The 25,187-nt window shown below is 39.4% G+C and overlaps 1 protein-coding gene across 2 annotated transcripts in view; it reads left to right on the plus strand.

The window, feature by feature from the left end:
* Positions 1-16,221, plus strand: part of ANXA5 (annexin A5) — a 52,551-nt gene extending 36,330 nt beyond the window's left edge. For both annotated transcript variants that reach the window (XM_042796457.1, XM_042796456.1), the window contains 9 exons: positions 719-832; positions 3,278-3,368; positions 4,326-4,405; positions 4,863-4,919; positions 8,972-9,065; positions 10,892-10,987; positions 11,512-11,570; positions 14,385-14,507; positions 15,661-16,221. In XM_042796457.1, the coding sequence (XP_042652391.1) occupies positions 719-832; positions 3,278-3,368; positions 4,326-4,405; positions 4,863-4,919; positions 8,972-9,065; positions 10,892-10,987; positions 11,512-11,570; positions 14,385-14,507; positions 15,661-15,723 (777 nt within the window). In that variant the 3' untranslated portion in view covers positions 15,724-16,221. The remainder of the gene's footprint in view (positions 1-718; positions 833-3,277; positions 3,369-4,325; positions 4,406-4,862; positions 4,920-8,971; positions 9,066-10,891; positions 10,988-11,511; positions 11,571-14,384; positions 14,508-15,660) is intronic.
* Positions 16,222-25,187: the final 8,966 nt, after the last annotated feature.

Here is a 25,187-nt window from a genome sequence, read left to right on the forward strand (position 1 = left end):
CTGCCTGTAAAAGGTTCCTTTGAAGAAAATCTAGATTTGCTTTTGTCTCCCCCTCTCCCTCACCCTGCTATATCTTTAATTTCTGGCTAGATTGGAATATTCCTTTTAGGTTAGCATAAGGAAGTTACTTTCTTTTCTTGTATTTTGGTCCAGTCTGTCTTAGATGGGTTTTTGTGCAAAAGCTCCTATAGTTTACTGTTAGTACGCTTCTAGTACTGACCTCATTCTTGGTATGGAAGGAGTTACCAAGTATTTTGATGTTAGGTCTGCAATGTAAGGTGATAGCAGAAAAAGACTTTTCTAGAGCTAGAAAACATGACAGAAATAAAGCCAACCTAATACCATAGGAGAGAACAAAACCATAAGTGAGTTCAAAGCAAAGACAGCTTGTTTCTTTTTCCAGCATTGTTGGATCCTTTAATATTCTGGCTGGGTAACCTTTGTTTCAAATAGTGAGTACAGTGAACAACTAGGGTTTAAAGAATTTCTATGTTGAAAAAAAATAAATAAAATCACAATATGTTTGAGGTTTTCCAAATGCCCACGTATCCTTTTCTTCTGTCTTACTTGTTTCAGTTCAGGTACCAATTAAAACAAAAAGATCTCTGTCCCTTGTGCTTTTTTGTATGACTCCAGAGTCTTCTAGCTTGCAGACACACATGTATCCATTTAAAATGGTTAGTCCTTGTTCATTACATCACTGTTTGTTCTGCATTAGGATCTTGTAGATGACCTGAAATCAGAGCTTACTGGCAAATTTGAAACACTGATGGTATCTTTGATGAGACCAACATACATTTTTGATGCTCATGCGCTGAAGCATGCCATCAAGGTAAGAGGAGTGAGGGAAGGAAATGAGTACATGATATGAAATGTTTGTTGCTCTTTTGGTTTTTTTTAGGAATAAACTTTTGGTTGGTAAGGGGAATGCTAATAGAATTACCTTTTTTGTTTTGTTTTGTTTTGTTTTTTTTAAATTAGGATTGTTATGCTAACATCTACTACGATTGTTAATGCCATGGTTTTGCCGGTTTCTTATTCATCCTAATAACCTGTTAGAGGTAATTTAGAAATCTAATCTGTATAATGTTTTTTGTGAAATTATTTTAATGAGAAACTATGTAATCTTAAGAGAACAGTGTTGCTACAGGTGCAAACTAAAATCTATTTTGCATAAGACCTATTCCTTTTGATTTTGATACAGTGATTACATGTGCATGTTGCTTTTAAATTCCTTTTGCTGCTAAAGTGCAGTACTGAAGTCCAGTGGATGCTAGATTTTTCTGTGCTGAGCAGCTTAAGTTTTATAGCTATGCAGCTGTATGCATAGGCTGGAAATTAGTTCAAGGCATTTTGTGAAAGTGTGATGCTATTTGTATGTCTCTTCTTGACTGTTACTTAAGCTAGAGAGCGTTTGCCCCTGATGGATTACAGTGCAACTCCAAAATAGGTGGCCTAGCACACTTGTGTAAACTGTGTCCACCAAAAGTATGAGCAGGTATTATCTGTATTACTGAATGTGTTCTAAAAGCTGCCTCCAGTAATGCAGAGGGAAGAGTTGATAGCCTTGTCAGTGTTACCTTTCTAACATTTCTTTTTAGCTGAATGCATTTAGTGCCTTTCTGGGAAGGCCAGGTAAAAAAACAATTTACAATCCGTATATGTAGATATTTTAGTGAGTTTTATTCCACGTGGTCCAATTTTTATTTTTATTTTTTCTTGTCACACCTGTTGGATATCATCACCCTGTGGAAATTCAGGAACTGGATGTCCCTGGATTATTCACAGAACCTGCTGATTAAAGTAGAGGACATTGAACTTGACTAATGTCAGGTAGTGCTTGGTTGGGCGACATTTACATATAAACTCCCAAGATTTTTGATGACCAATTGGTTAATATGTAGGCTTTAGTCAACTCTGCAAGCCAGTGCTCATGAACCCATGACCCAGCAAATAGTATCTCAGACAACAGAAACTTTAATCCTGGAAATTTTCTGTAATGTCTCTGTATGCAGTGGGGGAAAGGGGAGATGGCACCCAACAAAGAAACTGATAAAGGTCTTGTAGACTAAAAGGAAAAAATGTATTCCCAAGCTCCTCTTGTTGATTTAGGAGTCAAAGACTAACAGGGAAATGACAGAACAGATGAGTGTAGGAGGGAAAACAGAGATAATGAAACAAGAGTGGTTTTGTTCTTGTCACGTATAAAAAATGATATTAAACACAAGATCATAGGATTTCAGAGAATGTGTCTGCACAGGGAATGGTATTGACACTAGCTGCAGTTCAGCTAAAGTGGCTAAAAACAGTAAAGAAGATAGGATAGCAGAGACTTCAGTGCAAGATAACAACTAAGCTAAGAGAGTTTAATCTGTGCTGAAGATTGTCCTATCATTTTTCACTGCTGCCACCTGGATTAGAACTAATATAGCTGTGCCTGCCTCTCTTGCTGAGTAGGCTTGTTCTTGAAACAATCTGTATTTTGAAAATGATTTAATGTAACCTGGCAGATTTGTATATTGGATAGCTTTGTATGCAGTTAGTATTCAGATTTTCCTTACAGGAAAGGCTGTAATTAACATGCTGAAGCAAAAAATACACAGTATTGTATTTCAGTGTTTTTTTCTGTGAAATGGCTCCTTTGGAAGTGTAAAGAGCAATGGGTTGTTCTTACAGGCAAGGTAGACTCCGACTTGTGGAAACAAGATACTGGTTTGGCTTTTGTAAGTTTCATCCTTGTAAAAGTGAAGAGTGCCTGTGGTGCCTGCTGTAATTAGAGTGCAGCAGCTTAAACTCTCTGGGTTAGCAATTCTCTTGTCAAATGTGTGTGTTTGCAGTGGCAGAGAGAGGGGGTTTAACACAGCACAGTGCACGGAAGGGTAAATAACAATGTGGGGTGGCTCTGTGTTTATATTGGTACTGATAGATGAAAGACAGCAGATGAACTAGAGCTAAAATAGAAACTGTTACTCTACCTTGATGTCACTGAGTGTAATAGTGAAGAACTGGGGCATATCTGGGTGTGCTTGAACACCGAAGGGCTAGTTTGAATCCTGCAGCAGTGAGCCTTTATTAAGCGTTGGGTTGGTTTTGAAAACAATCAAGCTGGAACAGGAAGAAATCCTTTCCCAAACCCACACAATAAAGCAGAAAGAAAAAAATAATTTTTCTTTATTTGGTCCAAGTGCATAAACGGATGCTTGCTTTTGATTGTCAACGGGAATTCTTGTTTTCCTTGTGTAGTTCCATCAACTGATTTATACTTGCACCCCTGCAGGGAGCAGGAACCAATGAGAAAGTGTTGACTGAAATTCTTGCCTCCAGAACACCTGCAGAAGTGCAGAATATCAAACAGGTTTATCTACAAGGTAAAGTTCCATATAAAAGAAAGTTCTAGGGTCTCTGTTCAGGTCTCTTTAATATGATTTTAGCTCATCTTCCAAATACAGTCTAGCTGTGAACTGATGGATGTGTCCAATAAGTGGGATTTCATTCTGCTGTGTTGCAAAGCTTCATACTGAAAGAAACTAGAGTTTGGATTGTAAACTAAAATAGTTTTTATTTCAGTGCTATGGCTGCAGATTATGGTGTTTTGTGCTTTATAGTTAGAATTCATTTAAGTGCATTTCTTTCACCCTTTATTTTCCACCCTTTGACTGAAGGGGGATTTTAGGTAACTGGAAACTAGAGAACTGGTATCACATAAAAAAACAGAAGTGATTTTTTTTGCCACTTGCTCAGTGTTCTGTTCAAATGCATTTATGCTAAAGCAGGTACAGTTTTTTGGTTGTCCGCAGGAGTACGTGCTTTTACCCTGTGTTTGTGGGGTTGTTTCTTTTTTAAGGCAGTGTTTAATTCAACCCATCTCTTTTACCTCTGTGCAGATTCCTGCCATACAATAAATTCTCATGTCTTAATAAAGTTTGAGGCAAAACTTAGAGTCTCCAAGGGCAAAATTTATTAGTTCTAGACTCTTCTGGGTTCATAGTTATTGTACGGTTGGGAGACTGCCATATTGTAGCATAACTCCAGATCTGTTTGCTCTTTAGTTCCGTAAAGAAATGAATCTATGCATGTCAACTTGTATTTCAAAATATTTGAAGTAATCTGCTCCTGGTACTAAGAGTGAGATGCTATCTTTTCACCTCTTTTGCAATAATGTTAGGTTAAAAGTGAAAGCAGAGTGTGTTCTAATTGTTAAAGCTGTTTCTGATGAATGATTTTACATTGGCTGTGAGCCAAATTAATCTTTAGCTTTTCCTTGCTTTCTCCTCAAAATAGTGAGGAAGTCTGTGAGGTGGTTGATGGGTATTGTTCTTTTGCAGAGTATGAGGCCAACTTGGAGGATAAGATTACAGGAGAAACATCAGGCTATTTTCAGAGACTGCTGGTAGTCCTGCTGCAGGTCAGTATCTCTTTGTGTGCAGGTGTGTGTATGATTTTCACTTCTCTTTTCCTGTGAGATGTACACTTGTCATTTTCTGCTTAACAAGCTGGGATTCTAGATAGAGCTGGTAAAGACAGGCAGGTTTGGTTCTGAACCTGAGTCACATCACTGACTTGCAGGGTCAGTCTTGAGCTCTGTTTTGGGTCATTTCCACATCACTGAACTGAAGAACTTATGTGATGCTCATGGGTATAGCAGCATGCCTGCTACATGGGGTTTTGAAGGCAATCAGAGAAGAGCACTTTTATTTCAGAAAGACACATGCAAGCAAAAGGGAAAAATAAGGTGAATTTGGAGAAGGTGCATTAGGTTTGACTTTTTGCAGTAACTCTTACAGGCTCAATATAACAGATACGTTGTTTTTTAATTCTACTTCTGATTCTTCAGTTTAACAATTTTTAAAAATTTTCTTTAGGCGAATAGAGATCCTGATGGCAGAGTTGATGAGGGTCTTGTTGAGCAGGATGCTCAGGTGGGTGAATGAGTTTTCTGTAAGTTATCTTGCAAAGAGAGTATACAGTTAGAATTGAAATATGAGAGAGAAATTGTTAAGGTTCTGTGTGTGTGTATGTGTTAGTATGTTTTCATGTGCTTTTATATATTCTGGACAAAAGCAGTGTCAAAACCTGCAGCATTGGGATCAGGATTTTTAGCACTTTCACATTACAGTGTAAAGCATGTCTTGTTTTGCTTATTACTTAATGAGGTGCCTGAATGGAACAGTGATTGGTTCACTGGAAGGAGAGAGTTATGATTGCTGAGGCTTTGTGATGCTGAGAGACCCACTGCTGGAAAACTCAGAGATGTTAATGGTTCATTCTGTAATACCTGACTTGAGCTTCTCTCTGAATTCAATCCTTGCATATCATGTTGTCATGGTTTGTGCTTGGTCGGCAGCCAACCACCACGCAATGACTCTCCCTTCTCTTCCAGCAATAAGAAGGGACAGAGAGCCAGGCTTGGGGTTCGAGATAGGACTGGGATGGGGAAAAATTCCCCCTTTATGGTCACGAGCAAAAGGCAGACTCATTAGGGGAAGAAAAAAAGAACATACATTTATTACAGACACTAACAACACATAACAGAGTAGGACAGTGGGAAGCATTGCCACATCTTGAGAACACCTTCCCCCCACCCCTCCCTTCTTCCCGGGCTCAGTTCTGCTCCTGATATCTCTACCTCCTCCCCCGGTGGTGCAGGGGCAGGGAATGGGGGGTGCAGTCAGCGCTGACACTTTCTTCATCTTCGGTGGGGGGAGCTTCTGGAACTTCTTCCCCATGCTCCATCGTGGTCCCCCTCTCACAGGAGACAGTCCTCCACAAACTTTCTCCGACATGAGTCCCTCCCATGGGCCGCAGCGTTCCCCACACTGCTCCGTCATGGGTCACTAACTTTCTCCGACTGGATTCTCTCCCACGGCTGCAGCCCTTCCCGAGCTGCTCCGGCGTGGGACTCCCCCGCATGCTGCAATCCTCCCAGTGCTGAATTACAGCAGCGGGGCTACCTTTTTCCATGAGACCCTGGCCTTCTTTGGGCACAGCACCTTGATCATGCAAGCAGGAGCCACAGGCCGTAAATCAATGCCTGCTCCACCATAGATCTTCATGGGTGGCGGGGGGGGCCGCCCTGCCGTCTCACCACAGGATACAGGGGGGTCTCTGCTCCGGCACACCTCCCCCCTCCTTTCTTCCTCCGTTCCTCCACTGACCTTGGTGTTCATGCAGCTGCAGCAACTCCTCCTCACAAGTCCCACTGCCCGTCACCACGTCCCTTCTTAAATACGTTATCGCAGAGGCGCAGCTGGTTGGCTCAATTTCCCAAACAGAAGTGGAGCTGGCTTGGAGCTGGGGGAGCTTCGAGAAGCTTCTCACAGGGGGCTGCCCCGATAGCCCCCTCCCCTGCCACCAAAAAACTCCACCACTCACTCAACCCAGGACATGTGTCATATATGTGTTACAATGAAATGCTAATGCTATTAAGGGATGACTTCATAAAGGGTGAAATACTAAAAAAAAGAAAATATACCAAATATTCTGCCTTAATCTAAACAGATGATAGTCTAAGAATTGTCCCTAAAGAATTTATAGAGATTCATGTACTGCCCTTTGTGAGTATCATCCATGATGTTGTCACTGATCACTAAACCTGTGTTCTAGGACAGGAAAAGGAATACCAGCAGTTAACTGGTATCCTTGATGCAGTCTCTTGCTGAATGCTATTGGCTTTGTTAGTTGTAGTGATGGTCAGTATTTCAGCGATTTGATTACAGAATTCATTTAATGAATTTTTCTTCTTAGTTATTTGAGATAACTGTAGGCTAGACATTTTCCTTTCATAAATTGTCAGTAGAGATGAAAGAAAATAAATGGATTGCTCAAGGTGACAAAGACAAAAAGCAGAATGCCAGATCAAGAAAACATTCTCCTGATGGCAGGGCAAGATGAAGAGACAGACTGGCAAAATGTATTTTACTGGCATGGGCTTATCCTTTGTTATATAACTTCAGAAAGCATTATTCTCCTGCTATTAAAATTAATCCTGTGGAAATCTGAGCTTGAAAATTAGTGAGGCAAATGTTTGAATCATGAACTAGAACATTTAATGAAATTGTGTTAGTCTTGCCTTTAGTTGGGCTTATGTAACTGAGGAAACCTGTGAACCACAGGCCTTGGTAGGTAGATTCCTTCTGGTCTCTTTCATCGAGGTTAAATATGCATCTAAATTTAGGAGGCATTGCACGTAAATGTTGAAAAAGTCCTGGTTTTCTAAATGATCTCTGTGGTTTGTAATACACTTTTGGCTTGAACTGGGACCCAAACAGAGAAGTGTTCTGTCACATTTCTCTTTATTGCTATCTTTACCTTCAACATATAACATAGCTGGAACAGATTCAGAGAATTTTCTAATTGCCAGATACAGATGGTCTGAATTGAGGTACGTGACTGTGCAACTGTACGACTGTTTTTGTCTTCCCAATGACATTCTGGGAAGGATTTAACACATTAGAGGGCAACCTTTTTGCTCGGTGGTGATTTTAAATTTTTTTGTGTCTATGATTAAACATGAATTCAAAGCAGTTGAGGAATGAGCATTCATACTATGACATATTATGAACACACAGGAAACTTGCAAGACTTAGATTCTGAAAATGCCTGAAGGAGAAAGTTTAACTTTTTGGAAGAGATTTTGTGATTATCACTTTTTTAAAGCTATGCAATAAACGTATATTTTGGGTATTGCACAGTGGCAGGGCAGGTAGAAACTTAGAGCTCACATAAAATGCCATTCACAACTTCTAGTATGTTTAAAGAAATGCATTCCTGGCATTTCTAAATGCTATGCTGGGACTTCAAGTTTGCTACTGGGTGGAGAGTGCTGGTATTCATTTGAATATCTTAGCATATATTGTTTAAACTAAGTAGCCTTGCAATGCCTTAACAGCATTTTTTTTTTTTTACACCACCCTTTTGTACTCTGTACCATTAATATTAAAATGAGCATGGAGCAGTCACAAATGTGTTTTGAATAGGATTGTGGGACAAACATCAATAAGAAATTCATAACATCCCATTCAGGTTTTACAATATGGACAGAGAGACAGCCAACAGCATTGCTATGCAGCACATTCGTTTGTGGGGATTTTTCTAGGAAATATTTGACTGCTTGAATATATGTGGCAACCTGTTTGCCTGTCCTCTGCTCACTGAGGAGGGAGAAAACTACTATATACTATGATATGTACAAACCTTTCTCCTTACATGGTGTTTAGCAAACGATTTGGAAAAAGGCTTCTGAGTGCCAGGAGAAAGGACTAATTTTAATTTTCTGAATTTTTTTTTCTTTCTCATTTTCTTCCTCCTGTTGCTTATTACAACTTCTAGAAGTGCTTTACTTTCCTAAATGCTGCTAATGGCCTCTTCATTGTCTGCACTGAAGAAAGACTTGCTTGAAGAGCAGTGAATGTGCTAAAACAATTAAATGATTAGAATCTGGTTTCATATCACTAAGAATTTAGCAGCCAGCAAATCCTGTTTCGGAGAGCTTCTAAATCCATCTTCCTCACCTTTTTGGAAGATTTCCTCCTGGGCCAAGTTAGCATGGATAATGAGTCATAGATATGACCCATAGATATGAGTCATTATGTAATTCATGTAATAAAGTTTTGCTGGTCTGATTTGAAAAAGGGGGGGGGGGCGGGGAAGGCAGGAAAAGCAGTATTTGGAATGGATTTTATCTCCTGTATTATCACAGTTTCAGAAAACTTTAGGCTTATGAAAGGGACTATGTACACAGTTTTAGAGCCTTAAGCAGTTACTCATGTAAATGCTTTCACAGTCAGTTTCAGAATTTATCATTTATTTCTTTCTAAGGTCAGGTCAGTTCTAGGCATTTTTTTTTTTTTTCCCTCCAGCTATAGCTTATTAGTAAGTTTATGCTCCTTAGAGTGAAACAAATAGAGCTTTTCAACAGTGTGTGTAGACACTTGACAAATGCTGTTGTTTTGATCTCTTGAATTTACAACAGGTTTTGTTTAGAGCTGGGGAGCTGAAATGGGGAACAGATGAAGAAAAGTTCATCACCATCTTGGGAACCCGAAGCATTTCCCATTTAAGGAGGGGTAGGTAGTATGGTTCATGCGTGCGTGAAAACTTCTATCTGAAATCTCAGTTATTACCCAGATGGTGGTAGAAATGGTAGAAAACTTGTTCCTGGACCACATTTGGCAAGCCTAGGAATCTTTAATCATCTCTTCCCTCTACTTAATATATATATATATTTTTTTTTTTCCTGTAATTCAGTTTTCCCCTAGCAGTGGTGATCTCCTGCTTGAAGGAGTGGTGCAATTGGTCTGAGGGACAGCTGGTGTGTTTCTTTCTACATGCTTAATTTTTTAAATTTTTTTCTCCCTTTTGAGAGAGATCATGGCAATAGAAGTGGTGCTGAGTCTGCTGTGAGTCATCATAATCTGATGGAGATCCAGCCCTGAAAAGATCAACCCTTTTATAGGTGCATACTTTATTAAATGTTAATAAAGAGACAATATTTTTTTCCCCTGCTTCTTATCTGTTCATAAGTCTATTTTACCAAGCTGTTTAGGCCACTGGAAATAATGACCAGTAAGTTTTGCTTTGGTTCTCCAATTTTTTTGTTTTCCTTTCTAAATCTTTGGATTCATTTGGATTTTCAAAGGTTTTTTTGATTTGTGATTTTACTGTTTAGTTTTTTTAGCATTATTTGCATTAGAGTAATCCTAATGTTTGTTTCGATGCACCTAGCATTTACTTAGCATGGTAGAAATATAAGATTTCATAGAAAACTCAGGTCTTACAGATATTCATGAACATGGGCTTGAATAGACTGCCAATAGGCTGGTTTGTGTGAAGTTAATTTGGTGTAGTAGCCCAGTGTAGACAAGATCTTAGATTCACGCTACATTATAGCTGCACCCTGGGAAAAATGCTTATAATTTCCTAAAACTTCCCTTCCTTTCCCTCTCCCTCTTCTCCCTGTACCCTTTCACTGGATTTGTTTACAGAATCACAGAATGGTTGGAGTTGGAAGGGACCTCTGGAGGTCATCTTGTCCAACCCTGCTTGAGCAGGGCTGCCTAGAGCAGGCTGTCCAGGACCATGTCCAGATGGCTTTTGCACATCTCCAAGGACTCCACAAACTCCCTGGGCAACCTGTGCCAGTACTGTGTCACCCACACAGGAAAAAAATGTTTCTTGATGTTCAGACAGAACCTCCTGTGCCCCCTGCCTCTTGTCCTGGCACTGGGCACCGCTGGGAAGAGCCTGGGTGCATCATCTACACTCTCCCTTCAAGTATTTGTACACACCGATGAGATTCCCCCTTGAGCCTTCTCCTCTTCAGGCTGAACAGTCCCAGCTCTATCAGCCTTTCCTCATAGGAGAGATGCTCCAGTCCCTTCATCATCATAGTGGTCCTTCACTGGACTCACTACATTTGCTCCATATATCTTTTGTACTGGGGAGCACAGAACTGGACTCCGCACTGCAGGTGTGGCCTCGCTGGTGCTGAGTAGATGGGAAAGGATCACATCCCTTCACCTGCTGCAATGTTCCTCCTACTGCAGCCCAGGACACCATTTGCCATCTTTATGACAAGGGCACATTGCTGCCTCGTCTTCAACTTGGTGTCCACCTCAGGACCCCCAGCTCCTTTTCTGCAAAGCTGCTTTCCAGCTGGTTGTCCCCCAGCATGTACTGGTGCCTGGGGTCATCTCTCCCCAGGTGCAGGAATGTGTTGTATAGTAGCAATTTCGGAGAAAATAGGTGTTTAAAATAGGACAGAGGGAAGAATGAGGGATGATATCATTTGAACTGCAGATAGTGAGATACAGATGGCATTAACCTGTACTGACTAGGATGCAGGGAGAAAGGCTGGCTACACATGTGACTAAGCACACTTTCTGTTTTGCAGTGTTTGACAAATACATGACTATTTCTGGCTTTCAAATTGAAGAGACCATTGACCGTGAAACCTCTGGTGATTTGGAGAAGCTGCTTTTGGCAGTTGGTAATTAAGTCTTAATAGATCTAGAACTGACCACCTTAATTTGCCCCCAGGCTTCCTTCAATTGCAGTTCCTGTAGGAAGTGGCATGAAAACATGGTTCCTTTTTGAAGTTAATTACCTGGGATCTATTTTTGTATCTAGAGAATAGACCTTTATTCTGCCTTTAAGAGATGGGAGGGGTGGGTGGTAGTGGACTGTTGTTCTGTTTGGTCATGTGCACCTCTATCAGAAAGTGTGACAAAACTCTGCCTTTGTATTCCTGGCATCTCATTTAGGACATTGTCACAGTAGATTTATAACTGGGAGTAGAATTTGACTAGCAAAGTCTCTTTTCTATTAGAAATATATGGTGCATTCTGACTCCTAGAACCCAAGGAGTTGTAGCAGAGGAACAGATTAGCTGACAGCTGTATACTTAATTGTCCATACTGGAGAGAACGATCTAGTAACACACCTTGTCTTGACCATGAAAGATTGTCCTGTGTTGAATAACAATCAGTAATTTAATCCTTTGCCTTTTTGCAGTGAAATGCATCCGAAGCGTGCCTGCCTATTTTGCTGAGACTCTCTATTATTCCATGAAGGTACATACATATTTTCCATATGCCCCTTTCCATCTCTCCCAGCTACAATTCGCTTGCTCCTTATTTCTTCTTTCACTGCAAATGCCAACAGGATGCTGTATCACTAAGCATCTGTAAAAGGTTTGGGGAATGCAGATTTGGTAGAGGATATAAACGATTCATAAGCTTTACTTCAAGTTCATCGTAAATTTGTCAGACCATAAATCTTTTACAGGAAACATCGCTCTTATCAGCTGTTTTTGAAATTGGTCTCGTTGCATTGGAAAATGTCTGGCTAGAGCCACTGGGCACCTTCAGCTAAATAAAGACTATATTGAGGAAATAAAGATGACCAAAACCTAAATTGTAGATTGTGCAGATTTAGTGCTCTTTGTTTTGGAGATGAGTATTTATAGAAGGTGTCATTAGCTTTGAAACACATTTTGATGACTATCCATCTCATCTTGAGAAGGAAAAGAAACTCATCAGAGAAAGAGGCTTAAAGAGCTACAAAAGATTCTGCAGGGCAATCCCATCAGCAGCACAGCTGTGTTTGTTGACTTCGCCTTCTTTTGGATGGGAAGAGATAAACAGGAAAAACTGTATTTTTAACTCACAGTGGCTAATATTAATTAGAACCAACGTAGGTAGTCTTTGTTTTCAGGCAAATTGTCAGCTTCCCTGAAGAATTCCTCCCTTTCCCTTGCTGAAAAGTACTGAAGTATGTTTGTCACCAGATGGTTGTGCTGATGAGGTGTCAGCATGAGAATTAATGAAAAGAGATGAATAATTTTTAAAATCTGCTTTACTGCTTTTATAGATACCAATGTAAAATCAGGTTCAGGTGGGAAATACAAAATATTATACCAGTACACTGAGCTGTATGAGGAGCATTACTCTCTTCTTGTTTATTTATTTATTAATTTTTATTTTTTAAAGAATGCAATAGAAAATCTTTTCCTGTACATCTTAGATTCTTGTACACTTCTATTATGAGGGGCCTGATTAATGCTGCTGGTGAGATCCCCTATTTATTTATTTATTTATTTTATAAAAAAAAATCATTAAGCACTTCAGATAAGAAAGATCTTCATCAATTATTACTTTGGCAGAAGAGTTCATACTTCTAATTTATCAGTTTGGCATGGCAAAGTTCTACAATGAGCAGAGCCTGCTTTCATGATTAGGTGGGGCAGAGCCTGGCTTTTACTGGATTCTAATGCCAAATCCTACTTAGAAACCACCAGACTCGTGATGTTACCCAAAAAGCAGATTCATGCCCAGCATGCAACAAGCTGACCTTAACACGCTCAGGAGAGATACTGTATTTTATTCAGGCCTGGGTGCTCAGTGGATTTTCTATAAATCGAGCACACTTAATAGCAGGTTCAGGTGCTTCTTTTATACACAAAACCCACAGGTTAGTACTTTTCCAAACATGCCTATTATATTGGTTAGTGATTACAATACAATTATAATAGAGATTACATAAGGCTTTTATCACTACACATGCTCAGTGGAATGGTCTTTAACCTGGGCAGGGATTGTTCTGACCTGGAAGTGTGCTTTTTAGTATTACAATGAAAGTAGTTCTCTTCAGGACACTTTAAAAATTAGTTTAATTGCCAAGTTATTTAATCAAATAGTAACGTGCCAGGTTGTCAAATAACTCATTCTCAACACAATCCCAGATATTCTTACTATGATCCAAGATGTTCCACCTATTTTCCAAAGCCTATTCTTCATGAATTTCTTACTGCTAACTGAGGTAATCTCGACCACTATTGCAAGTTTCGCTCAACCAATCTTCAGGGCCTTGCAATTGCCCCCATATGTGCAGTACCTATGACTACCATCAATTTGATGTATGCTAAGTGTTGTCTATAACCACCTGCAAGTGCAGAGTGTACTTCTATCAGTTATTAACTATGGCCACTTGCAAGTGTGAAGTATACTACATTGATGGCATAACTTTTGAGCAGCTTTAGGGCATTTTTAGATGTAATCCAAGAATATTGTACCCAGTCGAAGGATTGAGTGACCCTGGACATTAGGCTGAAGATGATCGTGGGGGCTCTGCCAAGTCCTTCATTGAGATGCATTAATCAGGTCAGCACATAAAAATTTGTATTGCTTCAGTTTGTGTGGTCTGACTTGTCTGGGCAGGAGGGGTCAGGATGTCAGTCTGACACAGCCAGCCAGCACAGGGACTTAAAATGTTTAAAGGAATAAAGATGAATGAAAGAGTGGAGCATGTTTGTGTGGTTAGAAAAGTTTATGAAGTTTGCCTTCATAATAAAAGCTGGATAATCTGTGGAACAAGTTGCTCTGCCTGTGTCTTGCTGTATGGTGTTACATGCTCTGTATTGGTCATTGTTAGGATTTATGTACCCAATTCCAGAACTGTCTGTAATTCTGCTCAGAAAACATTGAAAGGGTGATTTGCACGTGATTCTAATTGTGGTGATCAGATATACTACTGTATAATCTTGGAACTGGATTATTTAAAATTTATATGGGCATTCACAGTTGAAGCCTGTGAGATAAAACATGAAATAAGAGGTCTGACCATACAGCACTTTATGGAAGTCCAGAAATTAAAGCAGCTTGCATGATCAGTCCTCTGTTCTCCACATTGCAGTGTGAATGTCTTGTGATATTGTCCTAAATATTCTTTGTTTTGGAGTAGAAAAGTAATGCAGGAGTGTTTTGAGACACCACTTGTTGCACTTGGTGCTTTCATGTCGCACCCTGGTTGTTTGTATTTGTTGGTTTTTTACAGCATCTGTCCAGAACAAACTCATATTTTATTATTATTTAAACTTTTCTCTTTAGGGGGCTGGCACTGATGATGATACCCTGATACGAGTCATGGTTTCAAGAAGTGAAATTGATCTGTTGGATATTAGACAAGAGTTCAGAAAGAATTTTGCAAAATCCTTGCATCAAATGATTCAGGTAAAATTACTGTTCTGTTGTCAGAGAAAATGGGGGTGATTGAGATGTCATTGTTTCCACTGCTTATTTTTATGGGAAGGGGTGGTTGTGACTAGAGCTGGACAACACTGCACTCAGACCAGTGGTGGTTGGTCTGCAGTTCTGTGAAGTACCACATAGCGCCATTTAAGTGTGGGACACTTCGTATGAAAAGCAAAAGGTTTTTTTCCCAGTGTTCACTAGGAGAGCAGGTCTGGTTTTTTGAAATTAAAGTTACTCATCCACCATTTTTAGCTACTGCTTCATTTCCTTTTTCAGCTACTGCTTCATTTCCTTTTTCTTGTCTGGGTTTCTGCTAATTTTCAGTGCTCCAGAAAAGATGCTGGCTCCAGAGAAATGATATTGGGGTTGGGAGTCTGAATGATCATGAAGTTGGAGTTCAAATCTTGGATTGTGGTGTGTAACCTTTTGCACCATTTCAAAGTGGAAATCATGTCACCATGGAATCAGTCTGAATCATAATCTCCTTTGAGTGGATGGGAAGGAGCAGGAAGGGAAAGAGCCAGCAAGAAATTCAGAGCCAGCTGTTGCTGCAAAGCTGAAGCCAAAATGCTTTTTTTCTTAGGAATTTTTTTGGGGTATTTTGTTTTATCTTTAAATGCTGCCTTTTATGATTTTCTGTTGTCATTCCTGAGGTTGTGCTCTCTTAATTAGGCTGGGCGGAGTTGCTTTTGACACTGTCAGTTGGGCCCATACAGCTGTCCTTGTGGAATTAGCAGCAGAGCTTCCCATTAATTACAGAGAGCAGGGCTGGGGCCTTTCTCAGTGCTGGCAGATGCACTTTGCACATTTAAAGGTTGTTGCCATTGGTGCTGCTTTGGGCTTCTTTGTTTGGACTTTCTCACTTGCAGACAAATTCACTCTAATATGCAATGGGTAGCTCAGTTCTAGTAAAGCTTTTGGAGGTTTTTGTATTTCTGAAAGTCTGTCTGTAAATATAGCTCTAGCATAAGAGACAGAGAATTTCCTTGCGTCATTCCTGAGTGGAGAGTCATCCAAGTGGATTTCCTGTGGGTGGGACAAATGTATAATCTGTTGGAGTTATCCTAGGCTGCAGTTTTAATTCACATTTCTGTGGTTGTGATTCATGGTGACTGGTCTGTTATATTTACAGAAAGATACATCTGGGGACTACAGGAAAGCGCTCCTGCTCCTCTGTGGTGGAGAGGATGAGTAATGGTGGCAGTGACACGAAGGATTTGTTGTACTCCAGCTTTGCAGCCCTTTAGTTAGCATGTCTAGCGAAGTTTTCGTATCTTAATGCTTTCTGGCTGTTTGAATATATATTAGTATTGCACTTATTAAAAATGAGCATATTGTTATCCAAGTGATAGCTGATCCTTCCTTCCCAACATCCCAACTTCCAGGAATTTTCAAGTGCCTTCTGTGAGTATGTGACAGTTGTCTTCATGGAAGATGGGTCCTGAGCACAGAACACAGCTCTTTGCAAGTGTTTTGCTGAAATAGGAAAAAAATAATCATGTATTTCACTAATAATGTGAAGATTATCTTTTTTTGCTTCTATTCCTTACATTTCCACTGAATGTTAATCTAGCTCTAACATTGAAAATGAAGAAGAGTTATCCTTTGTATGTAGTATGTGAATGAATTTGCTGAACATAATACAAGCAATCATTGGAAATCTAAAGGACCAATAAATTTTTTTTCCCTCTCAGCACAGTCGTATGTGGTTTTTAATGGGCAAAGATCTGTTTTCCCTTTCATATGATTCCACTGCTTCAAACTGTTAGTATATTTTTCCTACTATTATGCAGGCTTCTAAGTATATATTATGTTTTGCAGCTGTACATCTTGGTGTCTAGTCTAGCATATGGGTGCTGTGTTGATGCTGCTGTTGAGTATAGCTGGAATACCAAATTATTGGTACTTGCTGGGCATTGCGTTCTCATTCTGTGCTGCTTTGTCTTTTTCTTCTCCAAAGCTGAGGGAAGGAAGGAGAGCTGTTTGCACAGTGCCAAAGTAGAGCAGATATGCTGCGTTTGTAGGACCAATTGAAGATTTTTGGAATGGAAGCAGGTGAAGAAGAGCTGGGAAGACGGTGATCCGTACTTCAGGGATCTTGGGTGAAAAGAGGATGGTTGCAGCACCACTCTCCTCAGGTTAGCAGGGAGCAAAGCACAGTGTGAGAGATGCACCAGTCTGTTATATAGGCTGCCTTAAATTCACTGCTTTAGTTCATCGTTTATGACTGGCTCTGCAAATTAAATTGTCATGTGTGAAAGAGAATAAAGAGTCTTCAGTTTCATGCATTATAAGGTCTAAACACCATGGTTCTAAACTTAGCTTATTTGTTAATCTCATCACATAGTCACGTACATCAGGTGTAGAAATTGCACATTTTAGGAGTCCTGTTGAAATTGATTCTTAACAGACTATGAAGAGCTTTAAAACTTTAATATTGAATAAATGTAGGGTTTTAATTTTTTTATATTGTAATTCTGAATTATTGCTGTCATGATTTATTGCTAATAAGTACTTGGTTTCCAGTGTAAAATATGAAAGCTCTTTTTATAAGTAACTATAACTAAAGCCTAATTCACTCTAAAATCTTCATTTTCCATTCTCCCACATACATGCACTCACACTTTCCTGCTCGTGCGTTTTTACATTCACTCTTTCTCTTCCCTGCTTCTTTTTGTCTGAATGTAAGACTTAGAGACTTAAAACCAGCACAACTAACTTTTTAAATGTTTGTTTGTTGTTTTTTGTTTTTTTTTTTTTTTTCAAATGAGACAGTTAAATGCCTTCATCTGTTCTTCCTTGACAGTTTACTGATTTCTCCATGTCATTGCTGTAAGTGGGGACAGCTGTGGGTCTGGTTTGCATCTCCACCATAGCTTAATTGGATCTAAATGGTGCTGCTGCAATCCTGCCTTGCCCTCTTCTTCAGGCTAAGTGTTGCCACCTCTCCTACTTGCTGGCACTGAAGCTCTTCTGACCCTTTGGGTGACCTGATCTAGGGCCCTGGGCTGGCAGAAACCAACCACACAGCTACAGCCTGGTGCCCTCAGTAACTCACTGGGGCATCTGGTGAGGGTTGCTGCTAGCGGAGGGAAGGGCTGGGAACCTCGGCAGGATGAGAAGAAATTCTGTGGAAAGGGAGATGGGACTCAAGCTGCATTGCTCTGAATTGGTGCCTGATGTCACAGACTGTACCTGGGATTACAAGAGTCTCACAATATTAGGAAAGGAATTCTTCAGATTCCTTTCTGCAGGTACAGACCTGAATTAAGATATTTAGGTTGAATGCGAAGTCAGAGGTGGTGCTTGAAATTGGATTGCATGGATCTTACGACTGTGGCTTAATCATAACAATTCCTCTTCCACTTTTATTTGGCTGAGAGACAGGGCCAGTATCCAGATGTAGAGAAGCTACTTAAAAATTAAACAAATGTACATAAAATATATTTGAGACTTTATGCATATAAAGACTTAAATACAGTCAGTCTCTATATATCTAAGCTGTTTGTATGGTTTGTTACTGTACCAGTTACAAACCTTGTCTGTCTATATTGTGTTTACCAGCTTGTGAGAGTGGTACAGTATAGTGTTTTGGAATATGATCAAATGTTTTCCAAATAACATGATATAATGCTAATAATATTCAAACTAATATTTTTTATTTAGATCTTTAGGTGCTTGTCAGAAGAAGAAATCTATTTTATGTGTTTGGATTCTGTTTTCTTCTCTTTCTTGGGATTAATTTTCAGCATTTTTCAGTTTTGCTTTTTGGTCAAGTCTTTACAAAATGTGTTAGCAAGGAGTGTTAATTTGCAGTTAGTCATCCTTGAATAACACATAGCCAGCTGCACACACACTACAAGCTTAGCATGACCACTGCCTAGAAATATCTTGTGATGACGGAAGGTTTTTTGGTGATGGTGATTTTTTTTTGTTTGTTTGTTTGTTTTTTTTAATGAGTTAGTATTTGCTGAGGTATAATCATGCACAAAATAATTGCTGGTGAGCAGCTATAAAAACAGTTGTGAAAATGGCTGTGTGGGATCAGATCTATCCTATAGTTGCCTTGCTTGTTTGTTTGCTTGTTGATTTCCCAAAAAAATTGAGTAGATGTAGTGGGCAAGACTTTTCCCAAAAGCTGTGCTGGCTCTTCTGCAATGTATCACATTTATCATCTTCACTCCTGGTATTCATTATTATGGTTTTTATCCCTTTGTTCAATGTGGATGTTGGAACTACTGCTCTGTAGCTTCAGCCCAGTAGATCCTTCTATAATCTTTGCTAAGGTGCCACATTTGCTGCTTTCTGTTGCTCTGGAGATTAGACACTATATTTAATTTTTCAGCTTCCTTCAATTTCTTTAGAATTCTTAGAAAAATGGTATCTGATCTTCATGATTTGTTGCTGGTCCTTTTGTAGATTTTGTTGTGTATTTTTGGTTGACTCTTGAAACATGTCCTTCAGCGTGTGCTGTGTAAAGAAGGCTCCTGCTATGTTTCCTTCACCAAAGGTAGAAGAATCTCTTGTGATTGGTTTGCAAGTGAAGCTATTCCAGCCAAAGGTTGATTGTCATCACAAACCTGATGCTTATGGCTTAAATTGAATGATCTGAATTACCACCGGGATTTGTAAGTAGTAACCCTGAACAGGAGTTGTGTTAGGGGCCAGTATAATATCATCCACCTACAGAAAGTTATAAGATGCAAGTGGTGTAGAAGCATTTGAAACTCCCTTTTGAAATAATTAGAGAAAATTAAGTCTGACAGTCTTTCTCTAAGAAGTCTAATTAAAATGGAAAAGTTTATTGAATTATAATATTTCTAGTATTTGGTGTGTAACTTCCCTTTAGGAATACAAAACATGGAATCTCCAGCACAGTGCAATCCTAAGATAACTTTAAACTACAGCTGCCTATGAATTAATTACTCCCTTTGTGGCAATAGTTAATCATTGGTGTGGTTTCTTTTTTCCACCTTCTGATTTTGATTCATGAAAATTTGTGTGCATTTCATTTCTGGCAGAATTCTGAAGTGTTGAAAAGTCCTATCAATCTCTTTGCTAAGTCAATAGCAAATTGTAACATAAGCACTAAAATCAATTCTCTTACCCACGAAGAATCTATTTTAATGCAAAAGTCAAGAAATCAAATATCGTTTGTTACTGCCTAAAGATCATAATGTCCCTCCTTCTTTGTCTATCACCTTCTCCTCTCCCCCACCCCCCCCCCCCCCAAAGTGTTTCAGGAGATACTGGTTTACTACTAGAAATATGATATTCTTTATCTACTTGTTTTGATCACAAAGTGTTTATCTTAGCGCTATTACATACAGTATATTGGACAAAAAAAATTGAATTGACTAGCTTATTTACTTGATTTTTTTTTTCCCCTTGATTTTTTGTTGATGCATATAAAAATACAATTTTGTTTTCTTTGGATTGATGATAAATGTTTGTTAAAATAAATTGATCTGCTTATTTTCTTGTTAGATAATCCATTTAGAGAAAATATTCTGGTTGAGGCCTTTAAATCTAAAACTAAAATAGAAAAAAAGATTTGTGCTGAAGCATAGAGTTAATTTTAAGAATTAAACAGGATTTTGTGGACATGTATCACTGGATCATCTGATACGGTGCTGTTCATATTGTTTCTTTATCCCATTTCAACTCTGACAGCTGGAATTGCTGTGGGCATTTATTTACTCAAATCTGTCTTGAAAGCAGTAATTTATGGATAAGGCAATACTACATGTGAAAAGCCTAAGCAATAGTAATTTTTCTTTTCTCCTTTTTGAGTTAGTGTACGATACATCTAGAAGTCATAGATCAGCAAAGTATGTCCAGTGTATTGGTGAGTGAGTCATTACACTGAAGAGTGTGGATGATAGCTGTTGTGTTCTCTATAGGTATTTTTGGCATCCTTTAGAAATGCAACTTGATAGGATTCAGAGCTGATGAGGTTTTCTTCCCTTCCCCTGACCCTCCGAAGAGAAACGGGCTGGGGAGAGGTGTGGCTGGTGGACCAGTGACACGGTACAAATTGTTCTACTGTATTTTCATTTCAAGCTTGTTGGGGAGTGACTGAATATGGAGAAATGAGATTAGATCAGTCCTTAACTAATTCAGATGCTGGTTTCTCTGCTGAAGCTGTTAATAGAGATGCTGACTTTGAGAATGATTTTTGTCTTGTCAGAAGTATGAAATGGGACCTTTTCAGAGCTCATTTGGTTTCTTTTTTTTTTTTTTTTTTTTTCTATTTCATCACTGTGACCATAGCTATACATTTCTTGGTTCTTTAAAGAAATCAATTACTCTTCATGTAAAATCCCTGCACCAATGCCTAGGACAGGTAGAACAGGCAGGCTCTTCTCTTCCTCCATTTGGCATTCAAGGAGGGGTGAGATGGCTGGTGCAGAACATGCAGCTGCCCTGGGTTGCTTTCATCAGAAATAGCTGCTTTCTCCTCTGAAACAAATTCTTTCTGTGTCTTGCAAATTTTAAATGATGGGAAAAAAAAAAAAAAATCTTCAAAAAGATTATCTTAAAAATTATGTTGTTGTTGAAGAGAATCCAGAGCCTGGAATAGGTATGTGGAATGTGACTAAAAAGCATTTTGTAGGTAACTTACCTGTCAAGTACCTGTAGTCCGTTACTACTGATGTTGCATTTCTGACTTGTAAATGAAATGCTTCATCTCTTTGGCTCAGTAAAGCTTTTAATTGTATGGTTGCTTTTGTCCCTGTTCAACAAAGCATCTACACAAATGTTGAAACCTCATGGAGGGGTCTCTGGGCTAGTCCCCTCACTGTTGTTAGGGGTGCTGTGGCCCTTCCAGTCGTCTCAACCCGGGAGCAGCAAATTCTGTGGCCCAGGCCTGTGCGAGCGGTGCCGGGGAGGCCGGAGCTGGCGCCTGCTGGAGCGGCTGCTGCGCGTCCTGCGTTCAGGGACCCCGTGTCTGGTGGCGCTGCCTGAAGGCTGCCACGCAGGTGGACTTGTTCTCTCTGCGTGGTTTGCAATTCACTAATTATTTTCAAAAACGCAGCCACTGCAATAGGCTGTGAGGCCCAAGTTGAATCCCAAACGCTAATGATTGTGATGTTCATGCCTGGCTGGGTGCAGCACTCGTGGGTATCCCCCACCTTGGCTGTACCTGGCACTTGAGGACGGGCACCCATAGCCTCCTCCCAGTCTAGCCAGCAAGAATTCTCTCCCTGCCTGGCAGTGCACTTACCTCCTTCAAAAATCAAATAAACCACAAAAGGTTTTTCTAGTTGTGAGTCCAATAAGTATTTCCTGCTATAATCAGCAAAAAGAGCCAGTTGGAAAGGCTTGTTTCTGGTCTTTTAGTGCCTGCAGTTAAAGCACAAGTTCTTTTGTGTGTCCATGTACCCAGCAAGTTCAATTCCTATTTCCCAAATGGGACAGGAGTGTGATTTTCTCCAGGCGGTGCCTGTGCCATTTGACATGTGGGCAGTGGATGGTGCTCTTGTTCCACGTAATCTCATGCAGTTGATGGGGCTCAAGATTATCTCATTCTCAAATAATTTGCTTAATGTTTGGGTTTGTTGTTTTTTTGGTTTTTTTTTTTTTTGCGTTTTTTTTTTTTTTTCCATTTCTTCAGACAATTCAGTTTTTTGTTGTTACATTTTCAGAATTCTTTAATATAATCTTGTTTTCCATATAAAAGGAGAGAGCATTGATGCATGGGGAATAATGAACAATATGCTTAATCAGAAATAGAAGCTGGGTTTATGCACATGACATCTTTCTTTATGTTGAACGTTTACCTTCTGCAATCTGAGCATACACAATAGTCACTATTCCTCCCCAGTGACAATTATGAGAAGTTAGAAAATAAATTTTCATTAAGATCATACATTTACAACTTGTGAGTTTAGTGGAACAGATTTTGCTGTGCAGTATTATTTTGTATACAGAAATTTCTAACTTCCAGTCCCTGAATTACTACCGTGTTTTATTAAGCCTGTGGCATTCTTTTGTACCTTTCAAGCACTGGTGGAACTATCCTGCACTGTCTAGAGAAACTGAAAGGCCATGGAGAATCTGATATTTTAGAAAGTAACTGTGTAATTAGCAGGGAAAACTCATTACTCTCAGGGAGCAGAAATCAGTTTTCAATTTTTTTAAAATTTCAGTTGTAACAGAGATGGCAACTGTATGATGTGATGACAAACTTCCAGAGCAGGAAAGAGGAAGGATGCTGTGAGACACTGACTGATCTAGTCTGCTACCACAAGAAATCTTTGGCCCTTTTTTCTTATGGGCTTCTGTTGTCTGAGGAATCGTATGCCTGACTTTTTTTCTGTCAGATCTAGGTGCTAACCAGCTAGATCAGAGCTGCTGATCTATGTTCCAGCATAACTTCTGGAGAGTTTTTGATGCACAGAGGAAAAGCATCTATCTCTTACCAGAAGGAACAGTAAAGTAAACATCCTCAGGTTTTTCTGCAGTTTCTTAGCAGCTGTTCTAGATCTGAGGGGTTAAATAACTGTAGTATTCTGGATATGCAAAAGTTTCAGGCCAGGTCTACAGCAATAGTATTTAGCATTTATCTTCCTTTGATACCTATGGGAAGAGGGCTCCTAAATCCTCCTGGATCTAGAGCATATGCTAATAGAATTTCATCCATGGAATACTCTAATAGTTTTAACTTTTTGGCTCTTCTAGCCTTAATTTCAGCAGGTAGCAGTATTGTAGAACAAGAGATCAAAGTCTTGCTTATTCTTTTACACATGTTTATGAAATGTGTCATGACAATGAGGTAACCTGAAGGAAGGAAAAAAAAGCCAACCTGTGTAGGTGGTTATTTCCACACATCTTGCCATAAATGTTCTTTCCTCTTACCCTTCCTGTTCTCAAAGCCTCCCTCAGTAATAACAGGCTACAGGCTGCATATAATGAGGCTTAAAAGGCACAACAGTATCTCTGAAGACTAGTGAAAATGTCATTAGAAGTCTTGTTCTATATTAGTTGCCACGTATTCATCCTATCTTATGCTCTTTCACACTGACTGCTTCGTCTTTGTATGCAAAACTGTTAAATCCATGAAGTTACTCTGGATGCCTCTAAAGCTTCATTAACTATGTTTTATGTTTTTATCTGCACTCGCCTTTCTGGTATTTTATATTTACTTTCAAAAAAAGGTCCTCTGATGACAAGGATGTATGGCAGAAATTAAGACTCTATAGATCCTGACTATGCTGGCACAACAAAGTGAATATGAATACTTCAAAAAAAAAAAAAAGAAAAAGTGCATTAATTCTTAGTGTGTTTCAGCAATGGCAGCTTAGAAGTAGAACTGGCTTTACACTGTTGCTATCCACTGCTGCTAACAAATAAACTTAGCAAGCCAGGGTTTAATCAGTTTACACTTTTATTGTATTCACCATCTCAATGGCACTGCTTGCATTATATGCAGATCCATATATGGACTTTACTTGAAACAGCCTCTCTCAGGTTGTTTCTTACTAGATCCAGCCAAAATTTTCCTTAGCAATGATATAAACATAGTTCACATGGCTTGTGAAGAGAATAATGAAGCTGACTTGGTTTGTTCCCCCTCCCCTGCCTTTTATGTTAAGATTTTTAAAGCGTTTTATGGATTCTGTTATCTTCAGGTAACCTAACTTTCTGCTTCACGAAGAGTATATGCAGTGATTCTTCCGTACAGCTGAGTATAAAACATTTGTTAACCTTAAGGCTATAACAGCCACCTTGTAATGACATTTACAGTCAGTAAAAATACACTGACATACATCAAAGACATCCTCTGGCTAAAGGAAACAAAACCAGTCAGATAATTGCTTAATTATTTAACCTATTTACATAATGTTTTGCCTTGGCTCAGAACCTACTGTGTCACTTTCACTTGAGGCTGATGTATTTTAATCTGTATTTATTTGGAGTCTCTTTCTCTCTGATCCATCAGACTCTTCTGTTGCAGAGTAGGATCCAAGCAGCTCTCCCAGCATGCATGGTTTGAGATAACATTGCATTTAAACAGAGGATAACTTGTCACAGTTTGCTTCAGTCCGTGAGCAGGTAGAGCCTTGATGTTGTTGTGGCCTATAAGATATACGTGCTGCTTAGAAATTGACAGGGTGCAGGGACTGCTGCTGAGAAATGACTGCTGGGGAGGAGGGATGAGAGAAGACTATGAACTGATAAATGACCGGGAGAAGCGAAGGAGTCATTATTTACTGTTCTCATACTAGAAAAGCCAGGGGCCTCCAGCAGCATTGCCAGGTAGTAAGTTTAGAAACAAAATGAAAGGAAAAAAATTTCACGACATGAATAAATTACAGAACTTGCTGCTACATGGTACTGTGGAGACCGTGACTATAAATGACACAACATAAAAAGACAAGTTCATGCAGATAGGTCCATTGGTAGATTTTAAACCAGATAAAGCACTATTCCCAGCTGCTTTTTTTGGGAGCTAGCAGGGAGCCTTGTACTTGTTCTGTTTCTAATGCTCTTTCATCACTGTCGCTGTTGGCAACCAGTTACTGGATTAAATGGCCCATCCTCTGACCCAGGTGGCAGGTTTTATTTTTCTCCCTACCTAACTCATTGGCTAGCAGTTTGTCTTGCTCATGGCTGCCTGCTAAGTCACATGTTAAAAAAGCAAAATATTCCCAA

The sequence above is a fragment of the Tyto alba genome, unplaced genomic scaffold (assembly GCF_018691265.1).
Source record: "Tyto alba isolate M040663 unplaced genomic scaffold, T.alba_DEE_v4.0 Super-Scaffold_23, whole genome shotgun sequence".
Classification (NCBI taxonomy): domain Eukaryota; kingdom Metazoa; phylum Chordata; class Aves; order Strigiformes; family Tytonidae; genus Tyto; species Tyto alba.